Here is a 26204-nt window from a genome sequence, read left to right as displayed (position 1 = left end):
TACTAGTAGTCATCACACAGTCGTGTACACTAGCATTGGCCTACATTTGCGCTGTCTGTAATATATAAATAAGAACAACAACAAGAGTTATTTGTGTCCAATCTGTCGCTGCCGATAGAGTGCCGGTATTACCATATATGGGAAGGCACTATAAAGCTGATATAACGGTTCGAAAGTCCCTTGAGGCACTTGACTAGAGGGATCACTGACCATCTCTCCCTACGAACCTCTTTCGTCTGCTGGCAGGAATTCTCTCGAATATTCTGGACGCCCGAATGGCGTATACCCAGACATTGAGCCCTCAGTCGATGCACCAGCAGTACCGTGACGTTCACACGTCGGGATCACCAATACACCACCCACGGCAGCCTTCGAAACAGCGCTTCGTTGCAGAGCTGTCGCAATGCCTTTTCGACTTTGTCATCCAGCTGCTTCCGACCGCCGAAGAAATGGCTGTAAAAGAGGATGTGCGCAAGCTGCTGGAAAGACTTATTCGCACGATCGAGCCAGACAGTAGACTCTTGTCCTTTGGCAGCACCGCAAATGGATTTAGCCTTCGCAACTCTGGTGAGCCTGCTGCCGCGTTTTGTCGGGACAAAGTTCACAACTATCATGCAGACATGGACCTTTGCTGTCTCATCGATTCCGACGAACGTTTGGCCGCCTCCGATCTTGTAACCATGTTAGGCGACCTTCTTGAGCGCGGTGAGTCCATATGGATAGTCTTCAAAGGCGGGAAGTTCTCATATTTTCTCCCAAGAAACTAAATTCCACGTCAAGCCGCTACCCCATGCCAGAATACCAATCGTTAAACTTACCCTCGATCCGTCACCTGGTCTACCCTTGGGAATTGCCTGTGATATAGGCTTCGAAAACAGGCTGGCGTTGGAAAACACACGGCTACTCATGTGCTACGCCATGATAGATCCAACGCGTGTCCGAACACTAGTATTATTTCGTGAGTCTCGTACCACTTCTTTCTGACAACTTACCAACACGCTTCTCAAGTCAAAGTGTGGAGCAAACGCCGGTACGCCGGTAGACCAGCTTTCTTAATAATTCATTGCCTCACACCGTCTACAGGAAAATAAACTCGCCCTATAGGGGTACCCTGTCGTCTTATGGATACGTCCTCCTTGTAATCTACTTCCTCGTCCACGTCAAAAATCCCCCAATATTGCCAAACCTTCAGCAAATGCCCCCTTTACGTCCCATCTCCAAGGTGCGAGCGCTTCTAGCGCGCGCTTATACGTTTGGCTGACGTCTCTTTCAGGAAGATACGCATCTTGGAGAACACAACACTTGGTTCTTCGATGATATTGATCTCTTACGGCAACGTTGGCACTCCGAAAATATGGAGACTGTTGCAGAACTGTGAGCCCCATTGGATTATCCGTGATCACTTCTTCGACAGCATAATTGCAGGTTAATTGATTTCTTCCGTTACTATTCTCGCGACTTCTCGTACAATACGGGCGTTGCTTCCATTCGGGCTGGACTTATCAAAAAGGCGAGCAAGGGATGGCAAAACGATGTATGTCTGGATTTTCATGTTGGTGTACCATTTGTTGATAAGTGAAGCTATCTGCTGGACGCTTCAACGATGCACGAGAACGAAATCGGTTTTGCATTGAGGTATGCCTTTCGGGTCCTGTTAAGCCTTCATCGCTCACAACAAGACCAGGATCCTTTCGAAACCGATTTTAACGTGGCAAGATGTGTCACTAAAGACGGCCTGTATACAGTGAGCAATCCGTAATTTCTTTTTTCAACCGATCGCTTACTGTTTATCAAGATCCGCGGCGAATTCATGCGAGCATCAAGGGTCCTTGCCGCACGCCCAGAACGTGCTATCCTGGCACTGGCCGAGCTTTGTGAGGAGCGTAAAGATGAAGATTTGGTTTCGGCGCCTGCCCCTCGATTATCGAACCTTCCTCCGCAGACTCCATATAGTGTTGGAAGTCAGTCCATGCGACCCAAAGGTGGTTCTGATCGGTTTTCGCCGCCAACACATTTCTCGGAGCCGAGTGGTCGGTCTCCACCAGTCGTCATCCGTCCCCCTCCAGAACATATGGCACCCAAACGAGGGAAATGGACCAGCCCTCCCCCACCCGAGGCGCCATCTGCGGATCATACTCTTTTTGAAAACCAGCTTGAAAATGGCCTTTCATTGGCAACCGCTTCTACAGAAGCACGCGAACGGGAAGAAGCACATAATGACTCTTCAAGTGAAGTTCTCACCGATGAAGATCGTTCTGATGCTACCGAGTCTGACGATGTTCGCTCGATTCATTCTTACACTGAGGGGTCGGTCTCCAATCATGGTACCCGTCGATCGCCTTGGTTACCACCTTCGAGGCTGGGTCCTGTCCATACCGACGCTGGTGTCGATGTTTTATCGAGACTTGTAACAGGCGCACGGGGACGGTTTCACCGCCTGGAGCGCCTCAGCGAATCTTCACCTACATCTTCGAAGGTCACGCTTGACAACTTTTCTTCTGTTTTCAAACCTGATCCTTCTAAACGGTCTTCGTCCGCACGATCACCGAAAGGTTCTCTCTGGTCATCTACGGCCCTTACTTCCCCACTCCCGTCTTCTCCTGATTCCCCGGTTGACTGCCATCTTTCAGATTCCGCCACTGTATATTATCAAACTGGCACAACTAGGTCGCCTCGCCCAAACGTTCTATACCCCTCTCAAGGATCACATTCGCCTTTGCTTTCGCAATACCAGCAGCATAATCAATATTACATGGCATCTATTCCGCATGATATTTATTCTTCCAGCCTTCCGCCTTTGTTATCATCTGTACATTCGTCAAGAGGCATCGCTATTCCTTATGAGGATGAAAGGACTCATGGCAAGTCCTCAGGAGGTCTGGATACCCCGACTCCGTCAACCGCAAATACCAGGTCACATTCGCATTCGCGTTCGACTTCGACTATCACTGCGTCTCCGCCACTTTCTCACATTTCTACGTTTCCGCAAACCACTGTAATCGATAGTTCTTCCTCCAATTCTTCCAAAACAGCCTGTCCACCATCACCCCCGCAACCTCTCAGGACCCTTCCCCCGAGGATCAATACCGAGGGCGAAGATGTATACTCGAATGGCAGCTCGCCGACTTCCTCCTCAACAGGATATGAGGCGTCAGGATCGCGGTCGCCGTCACCGCGTGATCTCCCATCTACACCGTTATCAACATCACTCATAACGGGCCCATCAATAACGGAGAGTGTCTCGCCGACGCAATCACGCCTGCCATCTGATGGTGCTAGCTTGGCTGTTAAATTATCTACCCTGCATGGGGACCAGTCCGATAATACTGACACCGATAAACCCGTTGTCGAGAAACGATAACACCTACTCATTCTGCCGCCATTTCTTGCCTAACAGCCAGTCTTTCCTTTGTGGTGCACAAAACAGGCCACCAACACTCCCTTGACTAACCATGCATACGGTATATTTCTCACACCGTTCCATCCATGATCCATTATTATGGCCAGTGCTTATGTCTGCCTCATTTTCCCCTTCTCCCTCCTGCTACCCTATGAATCAGTGCACCATGCAGTATTACTAGTAGAATTTCGTAGCTCCAGGCATGCTCTGCTGTTTGATATTTGGATTTCTCATGTAACCATAAGACACGGTTGATATACTCGAAATAATATCGTACATTGGAGATGGAGAGTTACTATAGAGTGATCGTGAATACAGACAGAAAAGGGCATCTACTCTGGTGCAAGGAAAGGGTTGGCAATTTCATCGGAACCATCAACAGGGCTAAGAAGGGTTATTGTTGGTCCACGCAGGACGACCAATCCTAGACTTCGCTTGTGTGCTTCTGGCTCTGTACGGCAAATTCAGCGCACAGAAAAAAAAGGAGAATGAATGTAGAAGGCTAACCTAGAATTTCTTCCTCGACCTCATCAAGGACAAGATTTAGCAGCTGGTCATAGCCCTTGAGAATACCGGTGACTATCGAACTATGAGGGGAGACATAAGCTTATCGCAGGAAAGAATCTCACCTTCTCGTCCACCGGTAAACTTGACTCTAATTCTCTCGTTGACGTACTTTGAAAGATCTAGGATAGCCTCGCGTTTTGGCTTGTCCATCGACAAGGAACTCGTTGGTGGGCCCCGCCCTCTGGTGCTACTGCCAGCACCACGACCTCTCGGTGCCATACCACGGCCCTAAGGTCTGAATTGACACATAAGCTGCAAATCTGCCACAGAAAACTCACTCGGTCTGCCATTGGGGCGCGCGCTTGAAAAAAGCTGTGCCACACAACAGCACAATGAGCACGACGTGAGAGACAATAAGGCCAAGACATACCCGTTAACAAGTGTGGTCCAAGGATAAAACAAGAGAAGAATACTAGCAGAGAATAAAAAGACGGTGTGGCTGTAAGCTGCAGGACAATTCAAGTTCAGCTCGGTGGCAGCCACCTTCTCTGTCCTTTTCACCATCACCGCGCTCATCTTCCTTTCCTTTTAACTCCTTCCCTCGACGCTGCCGGCGCCATTACTCCTTTGTATTTCTGCCTTTTCTGCTCTGCCAGCTGCGCCGATATATTTCGTGAACCATTATCGTATCCTTCAGTCATGAATGCAACCGACCTCCTTGCCAATACCTTGTCCGCAGGTCCGTCCCTATCTTTTTGCGCGTCTCGTCATTTTCTCAGTATTATCTGTGCTTTTCTCTCTCTCGTACAGACTCGAATACGCGTCAGGATGCCACGCAACAACTCGAGAGTGCCTCACGGGAAAACTACGCACGTCTTCATTTCTGTCCTCATTGTTCAGCTCTTCTTACCTTTTCCTCCTCTTTTTCTTCGCAATGTAGCCTCAATATATGCTCATGCTTTCTGCCGTCCTTTTGGAGGACTCAACGCCCCTGCATGTCCGTAATGCCGCCGGACTTGCTCTCAAAAATGCGTTGACTGCACGGGTGTGTGGCTTGTCATTGATATCTCCCATTTTCGAACACGGATGCTCATTTTCTCATCTTCGACAGGAAACATCGCGGCAAACTGAGTATTCAAACCGATGGTTGACCCTTAACCCCGACACGAAGGCCAAGATCAAGCAAGATGCCTTAATGACCTTGGCCTCGCCAAACCTCAAAGCTGGCCAGTTCGCTTCTCAAGTTGTCGCTGCCATCGCTGCCGTAGAATTACCGCAGGATCAATGGAAGGACCTCATTGAGATACTACTCGGTTTCGTTAACAATCAGCCCAACACCAACTTAAAAATTGCTACCCTTCAGACTATCGGGTTTATCTGCGAAACAATAGTGCGTGGGTGTTCATGGGCCCTCAACATTACATTGACCGTTTCTTCAGAAACCCGAAATCCTCAGCTTGCGTGCGAACGAGATTCTGACTGCCGTTATCCATGGAGCACGAAAGGAGGAGCCATCATCCGATGTGCAGCTGGCGGCTATCCACGCTCTCTACAACTCTCTCGAGTTTGTCCGGGATAACTTTGAGAGAGATGTGAGTCTGCAACGCATCGGCATAACGACAACGCTAATGACTTTGCAGGGGGAAAGGAACTATATAATGCAAGTTGTCTGTGAGGCCACTCAAAGTGCATCTGTTGCTGTTCAAGTTGGTGCTTTTGAGTGCTTGGTGAGGATTATGAGTTTATATTACGAAAAAATGGGTTTCTACATGGAACAAGCCCTGTTTGGTGTACGTGTTTCCCCTCGTGCTCCTTTGATGGCTGGCTGATAACATCTGTAGCTGACCGTCGTTGGCATGAAACATTCGGATGAGCGAGTTGCTTTACAAGCCGTCGAGTTCTGGTCTACTGTCTGTGAGGAGGAAGTAGAACTAGCTCTTGAAGCCCAAGAGGTGCGTGTTAACTCTGTCTGATCGCGAGTCGCGGCTGATTGACAAATAGGCCATTGATTATGGCGAGCAACCTGAAAGAGAGTCTAGGCATTTCGCAAAAATCGCTTTGCCTGAGATTGTCCCCGTTCTATTAATGCTTTTGACCAAGCAAGAAGAAGATGCCGATGAAGATGAGTGGAATGTCTCCATGGCGGCGGGAACGTGCATGTCTTTGCTTGCAGGGGCAGTCCAAGACGCTATTGTCCCGGCTGTTCTTCCATTCATCGAAGGCAACATCACGTCCGAAGATTGGCATCGGCGGGAGGCCGCTGTAATGGCTTTCGGATCCGTCCTCGAGGGCCCCGATCCTTCTGTACTGACACCGCTCGCAGAACAGGCCCTCCCGACCCTTATCAGTATGATGGCGGATGCCAACACGCATGTAAAAGACACGACGGCGTGGACTTTGGGTCGTATTTGCGATCTTCTCATCGTGGTTATCAAACCAGACATGCAGCTTCACCCGTTAATCTCGGCTTTGGTTTCTGGCCTTCAGGACAGTCCGCGCATTGTCACGAATTGTGCTTGGGCTTTAATGAACCTGGCGGATCAACTCGCTGTGTACTACGAAGACGATGCAGAGGCGGCGCAATCAGGACCTTTATCGCCTTACTATGAAGGCGTCGTACAAGCCCTTCTGCGAGTGACAGAGAGGTGGATGCCCATCAATGATATCATATCTTGACTGACGACATTTTCTAGTGCTTCTAACGAAGCCAACTATCGTACCGCGGCGTATGAGGCGATGACATCGTATCTTACACATGCCACTCCCGATGCTATCACTGTCGTTCAAAATACGGTTGTAACGATATTGCAAAGAATGGAGCATCTTCTTAGTCTCCATGTATGTCTTGGCGAATTTGTGCTTCACTTTTTTGTGTTGACTCTTTGTTCAGAACCAAATTGTTGGTGTGGATGACAGCAATAACTGGAACGAGCTCCAGAGCAATCTGTGCTCCGTTGCCATTGTACGTACACCATTCATTTTGTTTTACGTAGTATTTGCCGGTCTAATTTCCCTTCAGTGCGTCATTCGCAAGTTGAACAATGGAATACAGCCCCTGGCGGACCGCATTATGACCCTCGTTTTGCAGCTAATACAAGCCGCCGGAAAGACTTCAACAGTCTTGGAGGACGCGTTCCTTGTTGTAGGGGCCCTTGCTTCTGGTAAGTTACTTGGTGTCGCATCTATCACCCACTGACACGTGTATTAGCTCTCGAAACTGCTTTTGCGCCGTACATCGGCGCCTTCCTTCCTTATCTCTATCCTGCTCTCAAAGCCCATGAAGATACACAGTTATGTACCGTTGCTGTCGGTATCATCGGTGACATTTCACGCGCCTTGGGAGACCAAAGCGCTCAGTATGCTAATCCATTCATGACTGTGCTACTCGAGAACCTTCAAAGCGACGTTCTCAACCGGAACGTCAAGATTACGATCTTGTCTTGTTTCGGCGATATTGCGCTCGCTGTTGGTGCGGGCTTCGAGCCGTATCTCGATACGACTATGAACGTTTTGAAGCAGGCGGGCGCTGTGGAAGTCAATCCGGTGAGTATCTAGACCGCTGTGTTGCATAAAGTGCCCTAAGCCTTCTTTTTCCAGCTCGACTATGATCTATTGGATTACGTCGGACAATTACGCGAAGGGATTCTGGAGGCTTACACCGGCATTGTCACGGGTCTCAAGAATACGCCCAAGGGTAAGTTGTTTCACCCAGTCGGGACTATTATACTCACGTTGGCCTCAGTTCCCATCCTTCTTCCGCACGCTCCTAGCATTCTCGAGTTGATATATCGGTCCTTATCTGACGAGGAGCGGACGGAGCCTGTCGTCAAATTGTCATATGGTCTTCTTGGTGATCTCGCAGATTCTTTCCCAGCTGGGCAATTAAAGCCACTGCTCTTGCAAAATTGGGTGGCCAGTGAGCTCCGAGCTAGGCAGCGCATGAGCCTGGAGACTAAGAAAACTATGCGTTGGGCACGAGAGGTGTGTTTTCTCCGACTTTGCTTCGTCATTCCTCTTTGAACTGTTCTTTCTTGTAGATGGTGAAGATTGCGACGCAATAGTTGATGGTCCCCGCTTATTTTTTTTCTTTTTTCATTTTGATTCCGTCATTCCCTCCACGGTCTTTCCGTACTGCATGCAATCTATATCTCACATTTTTCTTCACGACGTACATCAGCCATCTCAAGGAGGCATATTTTTGATCATTGCATGTATAGAAGGCAGCTTTTGAGCCTATCAGTTACTCGTCGTTTCCCTTGTTTTGTTGTTTTTTTGGTTCACACTTGTTCACACTTAGCCAATGATTACCTGTATCCTTTACCATCCCTGCTTTCTACAAGTTTTAATTTTTACCCTCCTCCATCGCCCACAGAATGTGCTTTAATCTTAGCATCAGAAAATTTCCTTCTTCTAAATTCCTCTTCCTCTACGTTACTCTGAAACTTTGGGCTTCGACCTGCGTTGCACCGTTGATCTCATAGGTACGCAGGCCTTCCGCTCTTTTCTTTTTCTGCCTGGCTTCGTGGAAGTTGGAACTAGATGCATCCCTAGTCATTTGCTTGTTTCACCCACAAGATGATACTTATTACGTACGACCTAGTAGCACGATCGTTGTTGATGATAAGTTAACGTTTATGTATATACCATACCATATCAATGATATGGTCAGCATCCGTTTCTTCACTTGGAGGTCAACTTTGTGGCCATGAAGGATTTCGCATTCGAAAGGATAGATCAGAGCGGAGAAATATCTTTTATGGCTTCCATAAGGAACATCTTATATAATGGACAGCCAAGGAGGGCCACCTAAGACTGGGATTGTGATGCTATGACTACCACTTAACTGGAAAAGAATCCAGCGTAGAGAAATTCCCATCAGATACATTGTGCATGGGTCCCGGGGCAAATCATCGATCTTTGGGACAAATAATATGACGCTGTCTGTCTCAATGACCTGCAGTCTTCCCAAAGTTATGAGAACCTTCTTTGGTATGCCTTCTGTGTGGTCGCCAGTCAAAATGAAAGGGTGGGCATGCAATCGTTGCAAGATTTCCATACTACTAACAGGGAAGCCAGATCTCCGGGCAAAGGTACAAGGAAGAGAGACTTTTCTGGCTACAGTTCATCACGAGAACTATCGTACGGTTAGCAAGATGTACTGTTGGTCGTAAAAGAGCATTTTTAGCAGAAGAACGGCAACTGAGTGTAGGCAATAGAAAAGTAAAAGCGCAGAAGTAGCTGTGCTGCTTTGGTCCACAATTTGGGCGGTACTGTTGAGACTCGCCTATGACCAATGTGGGGAACAACCCTGGTACTAGAACAAGCTCATGAGTAGCATCATATTCAAGTTCAGCACTTATCGATGAGAAATACGCGGTAGTCCGGACTCTTTAAGGAAACACGCCTGCCCTTCTTCAGTTCCTAATAGCAGTTCCAAAGTCACACATATTGAAAGATGCCAAAAGACAGTACTCCTGGTGCTTATACCGTTCCGCGGCAGTGGGGAAGGATTTGACTGTCCTCATGGTCGGAATCAGACTGGTCGGACGTGAATTAGCCTGCCTGCGGCCCGATCGCCCCGTAATTGTTCCTATCCCGTAGTCTCATGGTACAGATGCTATAAAATAATGCCTGTTCGGCTAGGAGGTTAAAAAAATAACCTATCCTGTGATGCCTCTCAATATCCCCCTTCGCAAGAAACTCTCCGCTGGAGAACCAGCCGCAGGTGCTTGGTTGACTCTTCCAAGGTGAGTACCATCTCCCCGGAAATGTCAGCATCCCTCAACGCCTACTGTGTACTCACAGCACGGCCATTGCACGCACCATAGCAAATACGAAGAATGTGTCATGGGTCCTGATTGACGGAGGTATGCGTTTCCCCCCGTCTGAGGATATCGACTAAACGCTGTAATGTCACAGAACATGGACTGATCGATGGTACAAGTGGGCCGTAATGGTGGAAGAGTGCTGATCTTAATAACGGATTTCAGAGAGCCATTTCTATGATCTCACAAATGCTATTGCATCTAGCGGCGCATCACCTTTGATCCGCGTGCCAGCTGAAGAGGCTTGGTTGATCAAGGTGTGTTTGATTTAGTTTTAGCGTTAGGGTTGATCTGTTTAATCTACCAGCGCGCGCTCGATTCCGGTGCTCATGGGTTAATGGTTCCCATGGCAAATAGCACTGTAAGTGTTTCTTCGAAAGGAAAAAGATCCATGATTGAATACCTCTCAGGAAATAGTTCGCAAGGTGGTTCAAGCAACCAAGTATCCTCCCCATGGCATCCGCGGTATGTCTTCCTGGTTTGATTTGACACTACACCACGCTAATGGTCGTTTTATCTACAGGTTTTGGTACCTAATTTTCCCTTTTTGTGCTTTTTGTACCCGGCAGAAAAAAATAACTGAACCGCTCGTAAAGGTCCCATGTTCACACACGCAACTGGCCAACTAGGTGGATCCTACAAGGAAAGTGCGAACGAGGATCTTGTTATTGCTGTCCAGATTGAGCATCCTAATGCCGTGAAGGAAATTGAAGACATCGTCAAAGAAGATATTGATGTCGCGTTTGTAAGTGCAGCCACCATCCCTGGAGTATCATATAACTGAGCGAGGGACAGATTGGTCCATTTGACTTGGCTGTGTCCATGGGCGTCGAATTTGGTGGCGTCGAGCATGAAGCCGCCATCTCCAAGATCCTTGAAGCATGCAAGAAGGCGGGAAAATCTGCTGCTATCTTCTGTAAGCCTCCTTTTCCTAGTATGGATTTGAAAGATGATGTTCCCATGTAGGTTTAACCGGAGAGCAAGCTGAGAAACGTTTCTCCCAAGGCTTCGACATGGTCAGCGTCACGACTGATATAGATACGATCACAGACGGCTTCGCTGCTGCATTGCATGCTGCCACAGGACAGAACAACGCTTTCGCGGCCGCTGGCTCTGGGTATAACTTGTAGAGTAGATACTTAGACTCAACTCAGTGCTAGGGGCAAGGGGGTCCATGTGCTGCGGCTGGCAATGATATTCATAATTCATAAGCCTCGTTCTTGACTGCCAGCCACCTCTACATTGACAGCTTCTTTCGATCCTACCCAAGAGGCGGGTCTCAAAAATTCTTGGACTTGCTTTGGACGTGTGGTCCAACTATGCCGGAAGGCGGCCATTAACAATCCCCCTGTTATGTGTTTCAATGTTTTATTCTCTGTCTATGACGACAGGCATAGCTACCCCGGGTGGGAATGCTAATTCTGTCCACTTCCTGTTTCGCCTTTCCCACCGCAAAATGTCGCACATCTCAGTGGATATTTCGGAATCCATGGCCATAGGCATGCCACTTAACAAGCGCATTGCTAGCTCGCTTTCTAAACAGATCTGGTACAGCGTTTTTCAAGACATCTGGCTTAACCAGAAGCCTCCATTCACCAAGGGACCTGTTTTGTGTAATGACCCACAAAACCGTATCAATGTCAGAGTACCAGAGACGACATCGTCTTTCTCCGACTTGCCTTCTGTTACGATGCAGATCTTGGAGAGATTGGGAGTCTGCCCTTTCATACATCGAGAGTATGAGGCTGCTCTGCATGATATACTGGAGGCCAAAAAAACGGGTGACCCCATCATAACCGTTGGGGCCGACAGTCAGACGGAGCACGCAGATTTGACCCAACCAGAACCGACTATCAGCATGAAGTGCATTCATGAGGAAGACCTCGTCGAGGACAGAGCACAGAAAAGGGAATATACTGATAAAGTATCCAGTGAACATGTAGTTGACCCTCATTACCATACCAATACTGAAGCCTTGTTGGAACAGTATATCAACTTATTCCAAGAGGAGGAGGCAAAGGCATGGCTATGGGGTTTCATTGTTCTTGGTCACACTGGTATAGATAAGGAACCACATGCCAGTCTTGCATTCATTTGACATTGATGGATACAGGGAAATCACTTTTCCTATATTCTTCTTCTGAGGTTACAGGATTGGAAACCAACAGTCCTTGTTACACATCCATGTTAAGATTTGGACTGTATCCAGAGTACATGCTTGTAAGACCTTTAGTCTTTGGGTTACAAACCCCTGAGGAGTTTCCCTATTGACTTCTCATATTTATACTAGACTACTCCTTTTCTAATAATTTCCACCTAATTCCTTCAATTTCCCTCAGATTCTTTCCTTACTTAGCATGCCAGAATGTTGGATTGCCCAAATTCTCTTGCAGATTCCATCAATCCAGATTCAGTCACTATAGACTTCCTTCTACAGGATGTTGTTAGAAATGTGCCAATTGATTGGGCTTGAGTGCATGTGTGGAGCAGTGGAATGCATAGGCATCAATGAAGCTGTTGGCAATGTCCTCCTTGAGTCAAAGCCCAAGGTTTAGATTGACAGAATGGAGTCCATTGGAGAGATGAGGAGAGAGATGTTCTGCAGAATCCATCAGATAAGAGAGAAGACTGAAGTGAGCATGAAGAGTAGATGCCAAGTTGGTATTCAAACTGAGTATCTACAGTAATTGTTCATGGTTTATATACTAATGGTAGCTAATTCTGAGTCAGGATCTGTTGGGCTCTAGTGTCAACTATTCACTACTGTGTTTAGGGTCCAGATACTAGAATGTGAAATATGGATGTGAAATAATAAAGATAAAATGAAATGAGTAGGTAATAGGAAACAGCTAGAGGCTGGTAGAACTTGTTAAGTAATAGTGGTTGGATCCTAGCTTGAAGTCAGTGTGAAGTGGGGCCAGTGGCATGTGTGTGACAGTATCCTCCCTTTAGTGTTCTTGCCCTTAAGAGCACAGATCCCAATGCCTGACAGAGAAGCACAAGGAAAAATTTTTTTGTGACCATAGGAATTTTATAACTTAATCTCCTACTCCTATCATCTCCACACTTTTCCCCTTAATCATTGCTTGCCATGTCCTTTGTTGCTGCATATCATTTGTCTATCATGCCTGAGCCCTTTATGCAGGCTCTGACTTCTGATGGGCTTAATGAAGAGAAGGAAATATTTTGTTTGGAGTGAAGCTCTATAGAGGATGAGTATCAAAAGGCCATTGAATGGCATACTGAATGAAAATGAGAGTGACTTAGAGAGAAAGCAAAGGCTCAATGCACAGCCTGGATAGAAAAGATGAAGACTTTGCAAAAGACAGTGGAGGAGAGGAAGGAGAAGGAAAGGTTGGAGGCAGAGGCAGTGGCCAAAAAGTTGGAGGATGAAAGGTTGGCCAGAGAGATAGCAGAAGTGGCAGAGGCCAAGAGAATTGCTGCTGAGGAATGGATGAAAGAGACAGCTAAGATCACTGGTGAAGAAGTGGCACCCAAGATTTCTCTTGTGGAAGCCATCAAAATAAGGCAGTGACAGTTTCTAGCTGAGTACTGCCTAGGATTCACTGATCTTGGTTGTTGTTTCTGAAAAGTGACTGATTTGATGCCATCAGAGTCCAAGATTGAGTGGGAAAATGAAGATAAAGAGTAGGAGTCTGAAGGGACTTGGAGGAAAATTTGAGAAGGCAAAAAAAAGGCAGCAGCTCCAGTGAAGAAGAAGAGAAAGAGGAAAGTTAAGTTGGATAGCATTGTGAAAGATAGTGAGACAGATTTGCCAGCAAATCTGAAGAAGAAGGTGAGATTGGAAGTAATAGGCTTGGCAGAGAGTGAAGGAGAGATGGTTGATGAGAGTGAGTTTTTTTTTCTCTTACTGATAGTTGTACTAGAATGATGTGTGTATTGTCAAGATAATGTTAAGTGTTTTACACAACTGGCCTCTGAGGGCATCAGTCAAGGGTGAACTTGTAGTTAATATAAAGTCAAGAAGACTGTCTGTTTGTTTAACAAGGAGACTAGCACAAGTGACATGGTTACTAATGTGGAAGGTCTCCACTGATCTCCACAAGATTTCAAAACTGCTTCACAAGTTGATGGATTAAATAAATGACTAGAGAGAGAAAGTAGTAGATCTTTGGCAGACAGTAGGAAATCTGTTAGATGATTATAAGTCTGGCAAGAAATCTGAATTGGAAAAGTGGAAGAAGATCAGACTGAGGTATGAGAATGGAAAAGATCAGGAGGTTAAAGATCTGAGGGTCATTATGAAGAAGAGTTTGAATACAGATATGGAAGAGTTGAAGAAGGGTGAGAGTGAGGTGGATCTGTCAGACTCTGGTTAATTGCAGTCCTTGCTTTACTTGTACATATATATTTTTAAAACACATAGATAGAGAATAGCCAGGCTCTGAATAGGGCTGAATTAGTTAGATTTCTTGATTTTGAAATTTGAGGTGAAAATTATGAAGAGATAGGGTTTTCAATTGAATAGAATGAAAATGGAATCCAATGAGGCCAGAGAGATGATAAAATGAGGATAGGATTAGAAGGGTGTTTAGAAGATGACTTTAGATAAGAGATTTAGCTTGTCTGGATAATGACAATGAAAATCTTTGATGAATTCATCAGCAGAGAATTTGGAGGCCAGTAATCAAGCAAATTCTTTGTTGATACCTTTGTATCCTAGCCACTGGATCTTGTATAGTAGCAGACAGCAGAACCAGTGATCCAGCTTAGAGTCAAGAATTTGAGCAATTTTGTACTGTTCTTCTCTATTAACTTTGACTAGAAGCAGCAGAGGTTGAACTTGGTTAGGAATGGTGTTTTCTTCTATGAGTTCCAACTGTAATACATAAAAGATTGAATAGATAGAGCAGAGGTCTGGCAGAAGCTTAAGAGTGAAGGAGTGAGAACTGGATTGGACTAAGATTTCAAAAGAATTAAAGTATTTCTCAGAGAACTTTCTGATTGAATAAGTAGTCTTGATTTGTTTGGAGCTGAAGTAGATCTTGTTGCTAACTTTGAATAGAGGTGCCAACATCTGATGCTTGTCTGCTTGAGCCTTATAGCAAAATTGAGCTTGGAAGATTTTATTTTTTAGAACTTGATAAAGCTCATCAAGATTGACTGTGAAGTCTCAGGCCTAGACAGAGGTGATATCTCATTCAGGATAGATAGTGATATTAGAATAGTAACTCTTGTTAGCAAAAAATAGAGAAATTCCAGTGGAGGCATTAGAAGTATTATTATAGACAAACTTGGTGATGGGTAAAAGGGTATCTCAATTGTCCTATTGGCAGAAGCAGTACATATGGATGTATTGCTCCAAGATTTGGTTTGCACATTTGATTTGTCTGTCAGCCTTCAGATGATAACCAGAAGTGAAGTGAAACTCCATGGAGTTGATAGTGTTATGAGTGGAGATGAAGATAGCTTGTTTACTAGCATAGTCAATGACTGCTAGGATGGTAGTGAATCTGTTAGAGTCTGGCAGCTGTTTGATGAAATCTATAGAAATGGAATTTTATGACTATTCAAGGACTGGTAGAGGTTTAAGCAAACCATAGAGACAATATCTAGATGTCTCATTGCATTCACAGATGGTACATGACTTGATGTAGTGGCAAATATATTCATGTATCTGTGGCCAGATATAATTATGCCAGACTAGCTCTAGTGTTCAGTTTTAGCTAAAGTAGCCTGCTAAAATATAGTTGTGGTTGTTCTGCAGGATATAGAGACAGAGATCATTGGAGTTGTTATGTGCATGTCATTGGCCTCTGCATCATTCTGATCAACCAAGAACTCAATCACCAAGTTCCACTGGACTCCATCCATTCCCTATTATCTATTAATTTCATTTTACCATTATCATTTCATATCTGTATTTCACATTATAGTATCTAGACTCTGAACATGGTAGTGAACAGTTGACAATGGAACCCAATGGACTCTGACTCAGAAGTAACTACTAATAGTATATAAACTATGTATAAGCACTGTAATTACTCACTTTGAATATTAACTTGGATAGCTATCTATACTTTATACTCACTTCAGCTCCTCTTTATCTTGTCTGTTAGATTTCACTCTGAAAAATATGCCTCTTCACTTCTCTAATAGAACTCTGTTCTGTCAATCCAAATTCTTAGGTCCTGACTCAAGAGTGACATTGCTAATAGCTTTATTAAATGCCCATGCACTTTACTGGCCTTCATGCATGCACTCAAGTCCAATTAATTGATATATTCCTAACAGTATATTTGAACTCAAACTCTTGAGTTAAAATTTTTTTATTATATCCACCACATTGATCCAATCCACAGAAGCTGACTCTGAACAAAACCAACCCAGCCACTCCAACATGTTTTCCATGAAAGACATCCTGGCCTCTATCTTAAAGAAACAACCAGGCCTCTTTGGATCAGTCTTCAGTAAAGAACAACTCTCCTGTAGAGAAACCTACACCCACTTTAGCTTTACTACTCACCAACTCAACTATGATGACTCTTTTAACTCTTTTAACACCATCAGCATCTCAACCAATAGAGCCTGATAGACTAGCATAATATATAGCACCCAAAGCAACTCTGTGACAGACCCTTTATCTCTGAGCAATATGCATGAGAATTCAGACAGCCTAGACTCAGAGGATAGAGGTGAAGATACCTCTACTTATATTCCCATCTACCAGAGATCAAATGGTAACCCACCAAACCCCTTTCCAGATGGATCAGGAGAGCCAGGAGGATCAGAAGAACTAGATGGTCTAAATAGCTCTGACAGTCCTGCAGAAAGCAACAATTCAAACCAGTAGAATATATTTCTAGAATTTATAAACCTGCTATGAAGAGTCTTTACTTCTCTCAATAATCTCAAGCCAGCCACTATCCACACTAAGATCAAAAAACTAAAACTCTTTGATAGCTCTGATCCTTACAAACTAAAGGTCTTCATCATTTCTCTTCAGTTGAACTTTAATGACAGACCTACCATGTTTACAGTGGATGCCAATAAGGTCAACTATACCATCTCCTTCCTGGCTAGCACTACACTCAACTGGTTCAAACCAGACATCTTTAATTCTAATCTATGGAATCCACTGGTCTGGCAATTTTTCTATGCAGTCTTCTTAGATGAGCTTCATAGCAACTCCAGTCTCTTTGATGCCATCAGAGATGCTGAAGATGCATTAAAGCATCTTTGGATGTGTGATGGGGATCAGATCATAAAGTATATAGTCTAATTCAATCAGTATACCTCACAAATTAGGTACAGAGATTCTCTCTGCCATGCCTTCTACTATGACCTCTGCACTTGCATCAAGGATGATATGGCTCACTATGGGAAGCCCAACAATCTTCATGACACATGCTTCTTTGCTCAAGAACTTAATGCTCACTACTGGATCTGGAAGACTGAAATTACCTATGAAAACCAGAACAATAAGATCTCCAACCTATTCTCCAATCTCAAATCCAAGGGGTTCAACTCTTCTTTCTCAGACTCTGGCTCCACACTAAAATCCACCACTCCTAAGCTCTATGCCAATAAGCTAGGCAAAGACAGCTGCCTTACTCAGAAAGAAAAAGACTGCTGGCACTAGAACAACCTCTGTATATTCTGTGGAGCCAAACATAAGACTGAGAATTGCAACAAACAGAAGGCAGCAGCCTTTGCCAAAGGCTGTACAACTAAAGTAGACACTGCTTCTGAGAAACTGGCCTCAATAGAGTTGGAAAACTAGAAAGCAACTCTGTTCTCTCCATCTGAGTTCAGAGTTACATTGACTCTATTCACACACTGGAGGTCATCACTCTCAATGCAACATCTCTTTTCAACCAATTCTTCCATCTTTCACTTTCAGCAGAATTATCACCTAGTATAGAGCCTGATAGATCTTCAGCTTCTATCATTTTGTGTTTTCTTGCTTTTGTTAATTCTGATTCTAGCCACTGCTTTGTTGACACTAAGTATGTAGCTGCCAATAATATTTCTATTAAAACCATCTCTAGTATGCAACTCTGATTATTCAATAGCTCTGTCAGAAGCCACATATTTTAAATTATGACTATCCTTATTCATTTCTCTTCTGAAGACACCTTTTCCATCAACTTCTATATCACTCATCTGGATTCATTTTGCAATCTTGTCTTAGGATACAACTGGCTCTCTCACTACAATCCACTGATTGACTGAGCTGAAAACAGTATCATCTTTCACTCAAGCTACCAGGATCCCACTTCAACTAATTCTACAGCCTTCACTGCATCTCTGAGACTTCTATACCTATAGAACAACAGTCTATCTCTCTCTGAGCCTTTCAGCTCAACTCCAGGACTTCTGTTTCCACTGAACTCTATCAGTCTAACCTCTAGAACTTCACTCTATTCCAAATCTCCTCTAGGTAGCCAGCAGGCTCTGTTTCTGTATGAACTCATCTATTTTTATCCTCTCTCAGAGTCTTTTACTATAAAAGCACATCTAAAGATTTTCATCATATCTACTGCTGTATTTGTCTAAGCCAGTGCAGAAGAAGGCACTCAGCAGTTTACACTACAGCCTTCTTTGCCTAATATTAAAGCCAAAGCTACATCTGCAGAACTGGCAGATCTTTCATCAGTGCCAGTAGAGTACTATGATTTTGTAGATGTTTTCAGCAATACCCTTTCCAAAAACCTATCTGAACACAGGCTATACAATCTCAAAATTAATCTTGAGAAAGAAACATCTCCACTGCTTGGGCTTATTTATTCTCTCAGAATCTGAACTCAAGGCCCTACAAGAGTTTATTGATGATAATCTGTGCAATAGATTCATTACTCTATCCCACTCCCCACACAGTGCTCCAGTCCTATTTGTCAAGAAGACCAGTAAACTCCAACTTTGTGTTGACTACTGCAGTCTAAACAAAATCTCTAAAAAGGATTGCTACCCTCTTTCTCTCATTTTTGATCTCTTTGACTCCATCTGCTCTACATGTATCTATATCAAGCTTGATCTTTGACATATCTACCATCTCATTTGCATAGCAAAGGGTGATAAATAGAAAACAGCCTTCTAGATCTGCTACAGTTTCTTTGAATAGTGCATTATGCCTTTTGGCCTCACAAATACTCTAGCAGCATTCTAACATTTTGTGAATAATATATTCTCTGACATGCTTGATATATCAGTAGTAGTCTACCTCAACAACATCCTCATATATTCTGACAACCCAGAAGATCACCAGAAACATGTTTGTAAAGTCCTATGCAAACTTAGAGCTAATGGACTCTATTGCAAAAGCTCCAAATGCAAATTCAACTGAGACTCCATAGAATATCTAGGCTACATTCTATCATCTGAAGGACTTTGTATGTTTGAAGAAAAAGTCAAAGCCATCTAATCTTTTCTTGGCTGCCTTTGTTAAGTTCAAATTCCATATGACTAATAACATATAATAAACTGATAAAACCTCACACTTTGGGTTATACTATCAGAGTTCACTGATGTGTGATTGGCATTATATAGTTAAGATGGTTACAAGTTGCTTAAAATAAGATGGTGGAGAATAAACTTTAGCTTGAAGCTGGAGTATTACAGTGAGAGCTACACTACTTATATACTAAATCCTTATCATTCCAAGAATATAACTACCCAATTGTCCTTGCTGTGCTATATAGTATATTGTCCAGTATCACTAAGATACCTACAAAAAGTATTGTCTTGCTGTTGTGCTGTTACTGCTGTTACTGCTGCACAAAGATAAGAAAGGCTTCTCTGTCTTTACACTGTTGTGCAACTTCACAGCAGTGACCAGAATTGGGATGGTGCTGATGACTAAGCATTCTCATGATCCTAAGTGCCAGATCTAGGCACTCTGACTAAGCAGAAATAGAGATCAATCCTGAATAAATCAAGAAAAAAGAAAAAGAAAATAGGAAAAATTATAATATTACTCCCTCCTTAAGACCATAATCCTGATAGCTTAATTAGAGATAAGTTCATATATCCATATGTGAGGATCCACAGTCCTTTCTAGTCCCTTCAGATGGTATAGTGAAGATCTATCAGAGTATTCTGCTTATATTACAGGTATTGATAGAAGCTCCTCCTTGCTCTTGTTATCATGTTGTGCCTTTTATTGAACATTGCTCTTCACTGTATATCTTCTGCTGATGGCAGATAGTTGTATTTGCTCAGAGATAATGTTGAATATGACCCTCTCTGTGTTCACTTTGTTGATTCATTATTTGTAGTCATAAATTGCTTTCTCTGCATTCATGTATTTTTTGTTGACCTATTAGTTTGATTCTGGTTTATAGCCTTTTCAGCTGATTAGATAGTCAACTGTCATTGTCATCCCACTACTGCATGCTCTAATCTTGTGTAGTTTGTGGTTTAGCACTTCATCGATTTCATAGTGTTCTTCATCATTGATTAGTTCTAGTGGTGGAGGTGGTGGTCATTCTTGATTTGGAAAGGCCAGTGTGATGTATGATGTCAACAATGTTTCATTGAAAATATTATGGATTTTCCAAGTTGTTGGTAATTGCAACTTGTAAATAGAGTTGCTGATCTTGGCAATGACTTTGAATAGTCCTATTTGTTTGTCTGCTAACTTCTGTTTTGGACAAGGGAGGTGCAGGTTGGTTGTGTCCAGCCAAACCTTGTCATTGATTGAATAATCATAGGCAGGTTGTTGGTGCTTGTCATACTGTTTCTTCATGGATTTTTACTATTGTTGTTGCAAAATCTGTTGATGCTGATGTTATTATGTATACCTATTTGTTTTGCATGACTGGTGGATTTCATCTGTAGTTGATAAAAAATAGGGTTTTTCCTGTTGCTGAGTGAATCCTGTTGTTATGTTGAAAAGTGGCTAATAAAAGCCATTCTGTCCAATCATCTTAGTGATGGTTGATAAAAAGTCAGAGATACTTTTCAACTTCTTGATTGACTTGCTCTGTCTGGCCATCTGTTTGAGGGTGGTATGCCATTGAGGCATTCCATTTGATGTTGAGGAGGCGATATAAGTCATCCAAGAATTTAAAGACAAATTGTGGTCCTCTGTCTGAGATTACTACCTGAGGTATGCCATATTTTGCATAGACCTCATCTCATAGGATTTTGGCCCATCCTTCTGATGTTAGTTCTGTTGAACAGGTAATCAAAATGATTGCCTTTGAGAAGCAATCGACTATAATAATGATTGCATTATAGCTATCACTTTCAGAAAGCCCAGTTATCATATCCACCAAAATGTGGGTCCATAGTGCTGAAGGGACCTCATTTGGGTAGAGTGCAGCTGCTCAAGATTGTGTTGAGGATTTGCTATATTGACAAACCTCACAAGCCTTGACATATCAGGTGATATCATAGTTTATTTTGGGCCACCAATACTCTCTCAAGACTAATTCTTTCATTTTTGTGATTCTGAGATGTCTGGCAGTTGTGTGATCATGATAGATGGAGATAATGTCACCACAAAGTCTCTGATCCCTTGAGATATAGATCTGCCCATTATAGCAGATCAACCCTCCTTCTTTCTTTAGCCCCCTCTCATAGTTGAGTGATGGAGCAATTCTTTGATCCTATTTGTGGGCATCTCTAGTGGTGCTCTTAATGTGTTCATGCATCTCTTCTTCCATGAGCATGATCATAGCATAGAAGTGTTCTGGTTGTAAGAGTACAATCTCCTTATTATCATCTCCTCCCTGGTTGTGGTCAGCTCTCTGACTGAGGAAGTTGGCCTTCTTGTTTGCTGCACCAGCCTTATAGTGCAGTGTATATTTGTATTGTGATAGTTCTGTGACCTACTGGGCTTGTCATCAATTAAGTTTCTGTGGGAGACAGAAGTATTGGAGGTTTTAGTGATCTGTCCAGATCTCAAAGGTCTGGATTGCTCCAATGAGATAATGCTGCCATTTGGCAAGGGTGAGCATTATGGCAAGGAGTTCTTTGTCATAAATTTCATAGTTGCACTCAGTAATGGTGAGTGTCTTTGACATAAAGATGACTGGTTGCCACTTGCCATCTTGTTCTTGTGAGAGTACAGCTTCAATGGCACCTTCACTGGAGTCTGCTTCCACCCTGAATTTTCCATCCTGGCTTGGTATAGCCAGGATGATGTCTTCAGCCAATTAGCATTTGAGGTCATTGAATGCCATGTGTTGGGAAATTCCTCAAGTCCATAGGGCATTCCCAGTCAATTGCATCATAGGTCAGACTATTTTGCTGTAGTCCTAAATGAACCATCAATAGAAGTTAATGAATCCAAGGAATGATTGCAGTTCCTTCTTCTTTGTCAGCTCTGGCCACTCAGTTACTCCTGCCACTTTGACAGGGTCCATTCTGATGCTTCCTTTGCTGATAATGACTCTGAGATATTCAGTCTCAAGTACCTTAAATTCACACTTCTCAGCCTTAAGAAAAAGCCAATGCTTTCTCATCAGTGCTAGTACCTATTGCACCAAGCACCAATGTTCCTCTTTGGTTTTAGACATGATCAGAATGTCATCCAAGTAGATTGTGACCTTCTCAGTGGCAATGAGATCTCTGAAGATGTCATTCATCATCCACTGGAATGTTGCAGGCAAATTTATGAGTCCAAAGAATATTACTATCAGTTCAAACAAATCATAGTTTGTTTGAAAAGCAGCCTTCCATTCATCACCTTCTTTGATGCACACATTATTGTATTCCCACTGAACATCCAGTTTGGTGTAATACTTAGCACTCCAGAGTTTGTCCATCAACTCTGAAATTAAAGAAAGTGGATAACAGTTCTTAATCATCATCTCATTGAGCTTCCGATAATTCTACACTGATTGGAGTTTGCCATTCTTCTTTTTGATAAAGAAGAAGGGTGAAGCCATCAGTGACTTTGATGGCTGGATTCATCCACTGGACAAGTTCTCATCAAGGAACTTGTCCAGTTCTTGTTGTTTGTTGTTGCTAAACAGATAGCACTTGCAATTCAGGTTGACATTTGTGTTGGGAATTAATTCTATAGCATGGTCCCAGGGCTTTGATTCAGATAATTCATCAAAACTTTCTTTTTCAAATAAGTTCCGATAGTCCTGTGCCCATTCAGACATCATCTCTTCAAATGTCTTTTCCTCTTTGCTGGCATTGGCCTTTGTTGCTAGATTATTGGCATGATGAATGGCCTGAATGCAAATGGCCCTTTGTAGGTCAACAGCAAGAATCATCTCACCATCTTCCATCTCTTCATCCCACTGGTCCTCAGGGTCTTTATCTGATAGTTTAAATGGAATCTTCTGGCACTAGCATTGTGCAAACATGATGCATCCAGTCTTTCAATTGATTAGCAGATTATATCAAATTAGCCAATTATGGCCAAGGAATATCTCCTTAGTCCCTAAGTTGGTTACTGCCAAGTTGATCCATTCAGAATGATCTCTGATAGTGAGCCTAAGCTTGACATATTCAGTGATCAAACTGGCTTGGTTTTTGGTTCTGTCTGTGCTGTACACAGAGATCAGAGCTGCTGTGGCCTGAGTGAGAAGATTGTGCTTATTGATGAAAGCATGGTTAATGAAACTCCCTGTGCATCTACTGTCAATCAGCATCATGACAGTGTGGGTACTCCAAGATATGAGTGTCTCAATTTGGGCCTTAGTTACTAGATCTTAGCCTGAAGTCTTAGCCTGTCAGATGAACTTTCATGGTCCATGTAATTTGTCAAGCCATTCTAAGGCTTGACATCATTCAACTCCTTGCATCTCAGTGATTATGTCATCAATCACCTCCTCAGCTTAAGTCTTATGTATCCAATTTTTGAGTACAACTTTTACCACTTCTTTATCCTTCATGTTCTTGATGGCTTGCCAAGTCCATTCAGTTTCAAATGGCTTTAGCCAGCCAATGGGGTTCTCTATCTCTGTTCAGCCTATAGGCATTTGAGCATTTACTGGTTCATTAGTTTGATGAACTTTAAGTGATGGTGCACTTTTTCAGAGGCTCTCTGCCCTTGTTCAGCCATACATCAGCAATTGAGATTCCTCTTTTGGTTTTTTAGGTGATTCTGATGTCTGAGTGGTAAGGCATGCATAATTTAGGCATAGGTGGTGTTACTACAGAGATAAAGTCAGTCTGTCCAGCTGATATCTTCAAATAACTATTCTGTGATTGCTTGTGCAGTTTCACTTGCTAAGGTTCATCCTTCCATCCAGCTAGTTAGGGCACAATGTCCATGCACAATATATCTGTGATGGTTTGATGTCTCTGACATGTGCATTGTGTCTGCATGTAATACCTGGAAGATTAATGGTGTAAAGGTCATCATTAGGGGTGCCTTGATGGTCTTCTGGTGCTCCTGGCATATGTTGCAAGTGCTAACAAACCATGAGATATCATGCTCCATCTCTGGCCATCAAAATCTCTCTTTAATCAATATTTTTATCGCATATATACCTCAGTGTCCAAGCTGATCATGTGCAGCTTTCATTATATACATCCTCTTCTCTGGATAGATGACTAGCTTATATTCCAACTCTATATCTCATCTATATAGCTTTCCTTTATCCACCATGAAGTTCTTTGCATATCTTATGAAGTTCCGGTATTGATTATCATTAAATTCAGGTACCTGCATGGTAGGGTTCTCATGCCACTGAATTACCTGTGGCAATCGCTTATCTAGCATCTTTGCATACCTGCTCCTTCATGATTCATCATAACTTGCTATGTCACTGTACTTGGCAGCATCAGAGAGCAGTAGTCCTGTGTTATATAGTACTGCACATGTTTCACTGTGCTCCAAGGCTTTCTGTATTACTTTGTCTTCATGGAAGTCATGTACCACTCTGGCAACTGTTACAAAGCCATACTGAGTGTCAATTCTCTCTTTAAATTCTGCAATGTCTTCTATCTCATCTTCAGTCTCATTGATGAATTCCCATGGTTTCTCCTCTGGTGGACTGTATTCATCTTCTGGGTTTGAGTATTCTTCATCTCCTGGCTGGAAACTGCACCTAGATAATCTATCTGGTGCATGTCTCTCACCTGGGATATGTACCAATATGAAGTGGAATATCAGAATAGACTCTATCCATCTGTTTATTGCAGCATTAGGAACTTCATCCGGGTTTCTAAGCATTCCTGCAATGTATTTTGCATCTGTCTCTACCACCAATTTTCTCACTCCAAAGAGCCAATGTCAGCAAGCATGCAGGGCTCTAAATAGTCCATAGAGCTCCTATTTTGGTTGTAAAAAGCATGCTTCCTGCTCATTTAAAACAATGGAACCAAAGTGTGTATATCTCCTTCACTTTGGGTTATCTGGATTGACTTGACAGATATGGAATCCAACTGCATGGTATGATGTGTCTACTCCCAATATCACATCTGTGTCCAGTTCATAATCAATTGGCATCAAAGATAGGCTAGAGCACAATGCATCCTTCAATATCTGCATTGATTCTCTCTGCTCATCTCTAAATTCAAATGGTACTTTTAAGTGAGTTAATCTTGTCAAGGCATCTGCTTTCTTGGCATAATCCTTAATGAACATCCTGTGTACTCCCACTGTTCTCAGGAAAGAATGCACATCTTCTAAGTCTTCACATGGTCCCCATCACATTATCACTCCTACTCTGTCTGTTTCGGGTTTTCTGCCTTCATAGGTGCAACAGTGTCCCACAACTATGATCTCTAATGTGCAAAGAACAGCTTTATGACCAGAGAAAGTTCCTCCAGCATATTTCATGTGCTGTACAACATGGTTCATATTCTGGAAGTGCTCCTACACAAATCTGTGAATCCCTCAGTTTTTCTTGATAGTTTCATATCCCTCATCTTTAATTTCATAGCACATTTTCAGTCCTTATACCAGAACATCATCTACATATAGTATAATGATGTGAGGTACTTCATCCTTCAATATATATGTCACATCATCATGAAATATTAGTACAGAGTTTGTCCATCCCATGGGCAATGTCATGAGTCTTAGCATGCCAAATGATGTTTGGAATGTGGTAAGATCTCTAGATCCCTCATCTAAGGTTCTCTCATCATATCCTATATAGAGATCCAATGTGCCTTCACAGGAATGTCCTGCAAAGTGCTCTGCTAGCTCATCTGTTGCTGGAGACACTTCCGAGTGCTTGATTGTGACTGCATTCAAGGGCTCCAGGCTATGGACTAGTCTCAGGCTCTTTCCATCTTTCTTAACCACACAAAACCAATGCAAGCAATAAGAGGAGTTTGATGGCTCATACACTCCTGCATCAATTTTAGTTTTTATTATCTTATATATCTGATCAAATATTTCTGGTGGAATTGGTATGTTCTTCTGTATCCAAGGAGTATGCTCTACAGCTGAGATGGTTACAGGAGGAAAGTACTCCTCCTTAAAATGGCCTTGCTGATATGCAGGCTACATGTCCAGCCCTATAATTTGCAAATTCTGCATAACACACTAGAATATGCTAGTAACTGAGAATCATTAGCCAGTAGAGGACTAT

General features: G+C 43.1%; 5 protein-coding genes across 5 annotated transcripts; 4 read left to right on the top strand and 1 right to left on the bottom strand.

The window, feature by feature from the left end:
• Positions 1-188: 188 nt before the first annotated feature.
• BT62DRAFT_993580 (uncharacterized protein) lies at positions 189-2742 on the top strand (the record flags this gene model as incomplete). The annotated part of the gene is made up of 11 exons (XM_043190417.1): positions 189-567; positions 619-705; positions 761-958; positions 1009-1030; positions 1084-1222; positions 1274-1374; positions 1426-1534; positions 1582-1635; positions 1685-1744; positions 1796-2641; positions 2668-2742. Exons 1-11 carry the CDS (start codon positions 276-278, stop codon positions 2740-2742), a joined length of 1983 nt encoding a protein of 660 aa, XP_043040820.1. The 5' UTR covers positions 189-275.
• Positions 2743-3732: 990 nt separating this feature from the next.
• BT62DRAFT_892504 (U6 snRNA-associated Sm-like protein LSm7) lies at positions 3733-4117 on the bottom strand (the record flags this gene model as incomplete). The annotated part of the gene is made up of 3 exons (XM_043183109.1): positions 3733-3851; positions 3908-3979; positions 4030-4117. 3 exons carry the CDS (start codon positions 4115-4117, stop codon positions 3733-3735), a joined length of 279 nt encoding a protein of 92 aa, XP_043040819.1.
• Positions 4118-4606: 489 nt separating this feature from the next.
• BT62DRAFT_980335 (ARM repeat-containing protein) lies at positions 4607-7968 on the top strand (the record flags this gene model as incomplete). Its single annotated transcript, XM_043189501.1, has 15 exons — positions 4607-4646; positions 4718-4776; positions 4848-4952; positions 5019-5297; positions 5347-5499; positions 5548-5697; positions 5749-5859; positions 5909-6552; positions 6601-6745; positions 6798-6869; positions 6927-7068; positions 7116-7450; positions 7505-7601; positions 7650-7888; positions 7945-7968. 15 exons carry the CDS (start codon positions 4607-4609, stop codon positions 7966-7968), a joined length of 2595 nt encoding a protein of 864 aa, XP_043040818.1.
• A 1609-nt stretch (positions 7969-9577) lies between these two features.
• Positions 9578-10969, top strand: BT62DRAFT_1075378 (Phosphoenolpyruvate/pyruvate domain-containing protein; the record flags this gene model as incomplete). The annotated part of the gene is made up of 9 exons (XM_043179112.1): positions 9578-9654; positions 9713-9774; positions 9827-9844; positions 9898-9989; positions 10040-10093; positions 10143-10201; positions 10327-10477; positions 10528-10648; positions 10699-10969. The coding sequence occupies 9 exons, from the start codon at positions 9578-9580 to the stop codon at positions 10860-10862; spliced, it is 798 nt and encodes a 265-aa protein (XP_043040817.1). The 3' UTR covers positions 10863-10969.
• Positions 10970-11188: 219 nt separating this feature from the next.
• Positions 11189-11830, top strand: BT62DRAFT_1004915 (uncharacterized protein; the record flags this gene model as incomplete). The annotated part of the gene is made up of 1 exon (XM_043177091.1): positions 11189-11830. The coding sequence occupies one exon, from the start codon at positions 11189-11191 to the stop codon at positions 11828-11830; it is 642 nt and encodes a 213-aa protein (XP_043040816.1).
• Between the last annotated feature and the right edge of the window lie 14374 nt (positions 11831-26204).

Source organism: Guyanagaster necrorhizus, assembly GCF_019112545.1.
Source record: "Guyanagaster necrorhizus MCA 3950 unplaced genomic scaffold BT62scaffold_10, whole genome shotgun sequence".
Taxonomy (NCBI): domain Eukaryota; kingdom Fungi; phylum Basidiomycota; class Agaricomycetes; order Agaricales; family Physalacriaceae; genus Guyanagaster; species Guyanagaster necrorhizus.
The sequence above is the reverse complement of the archived record's forward strand: the minus strand, read 5'-3'. Positions and strand labels throughout refer to the sequence as shown.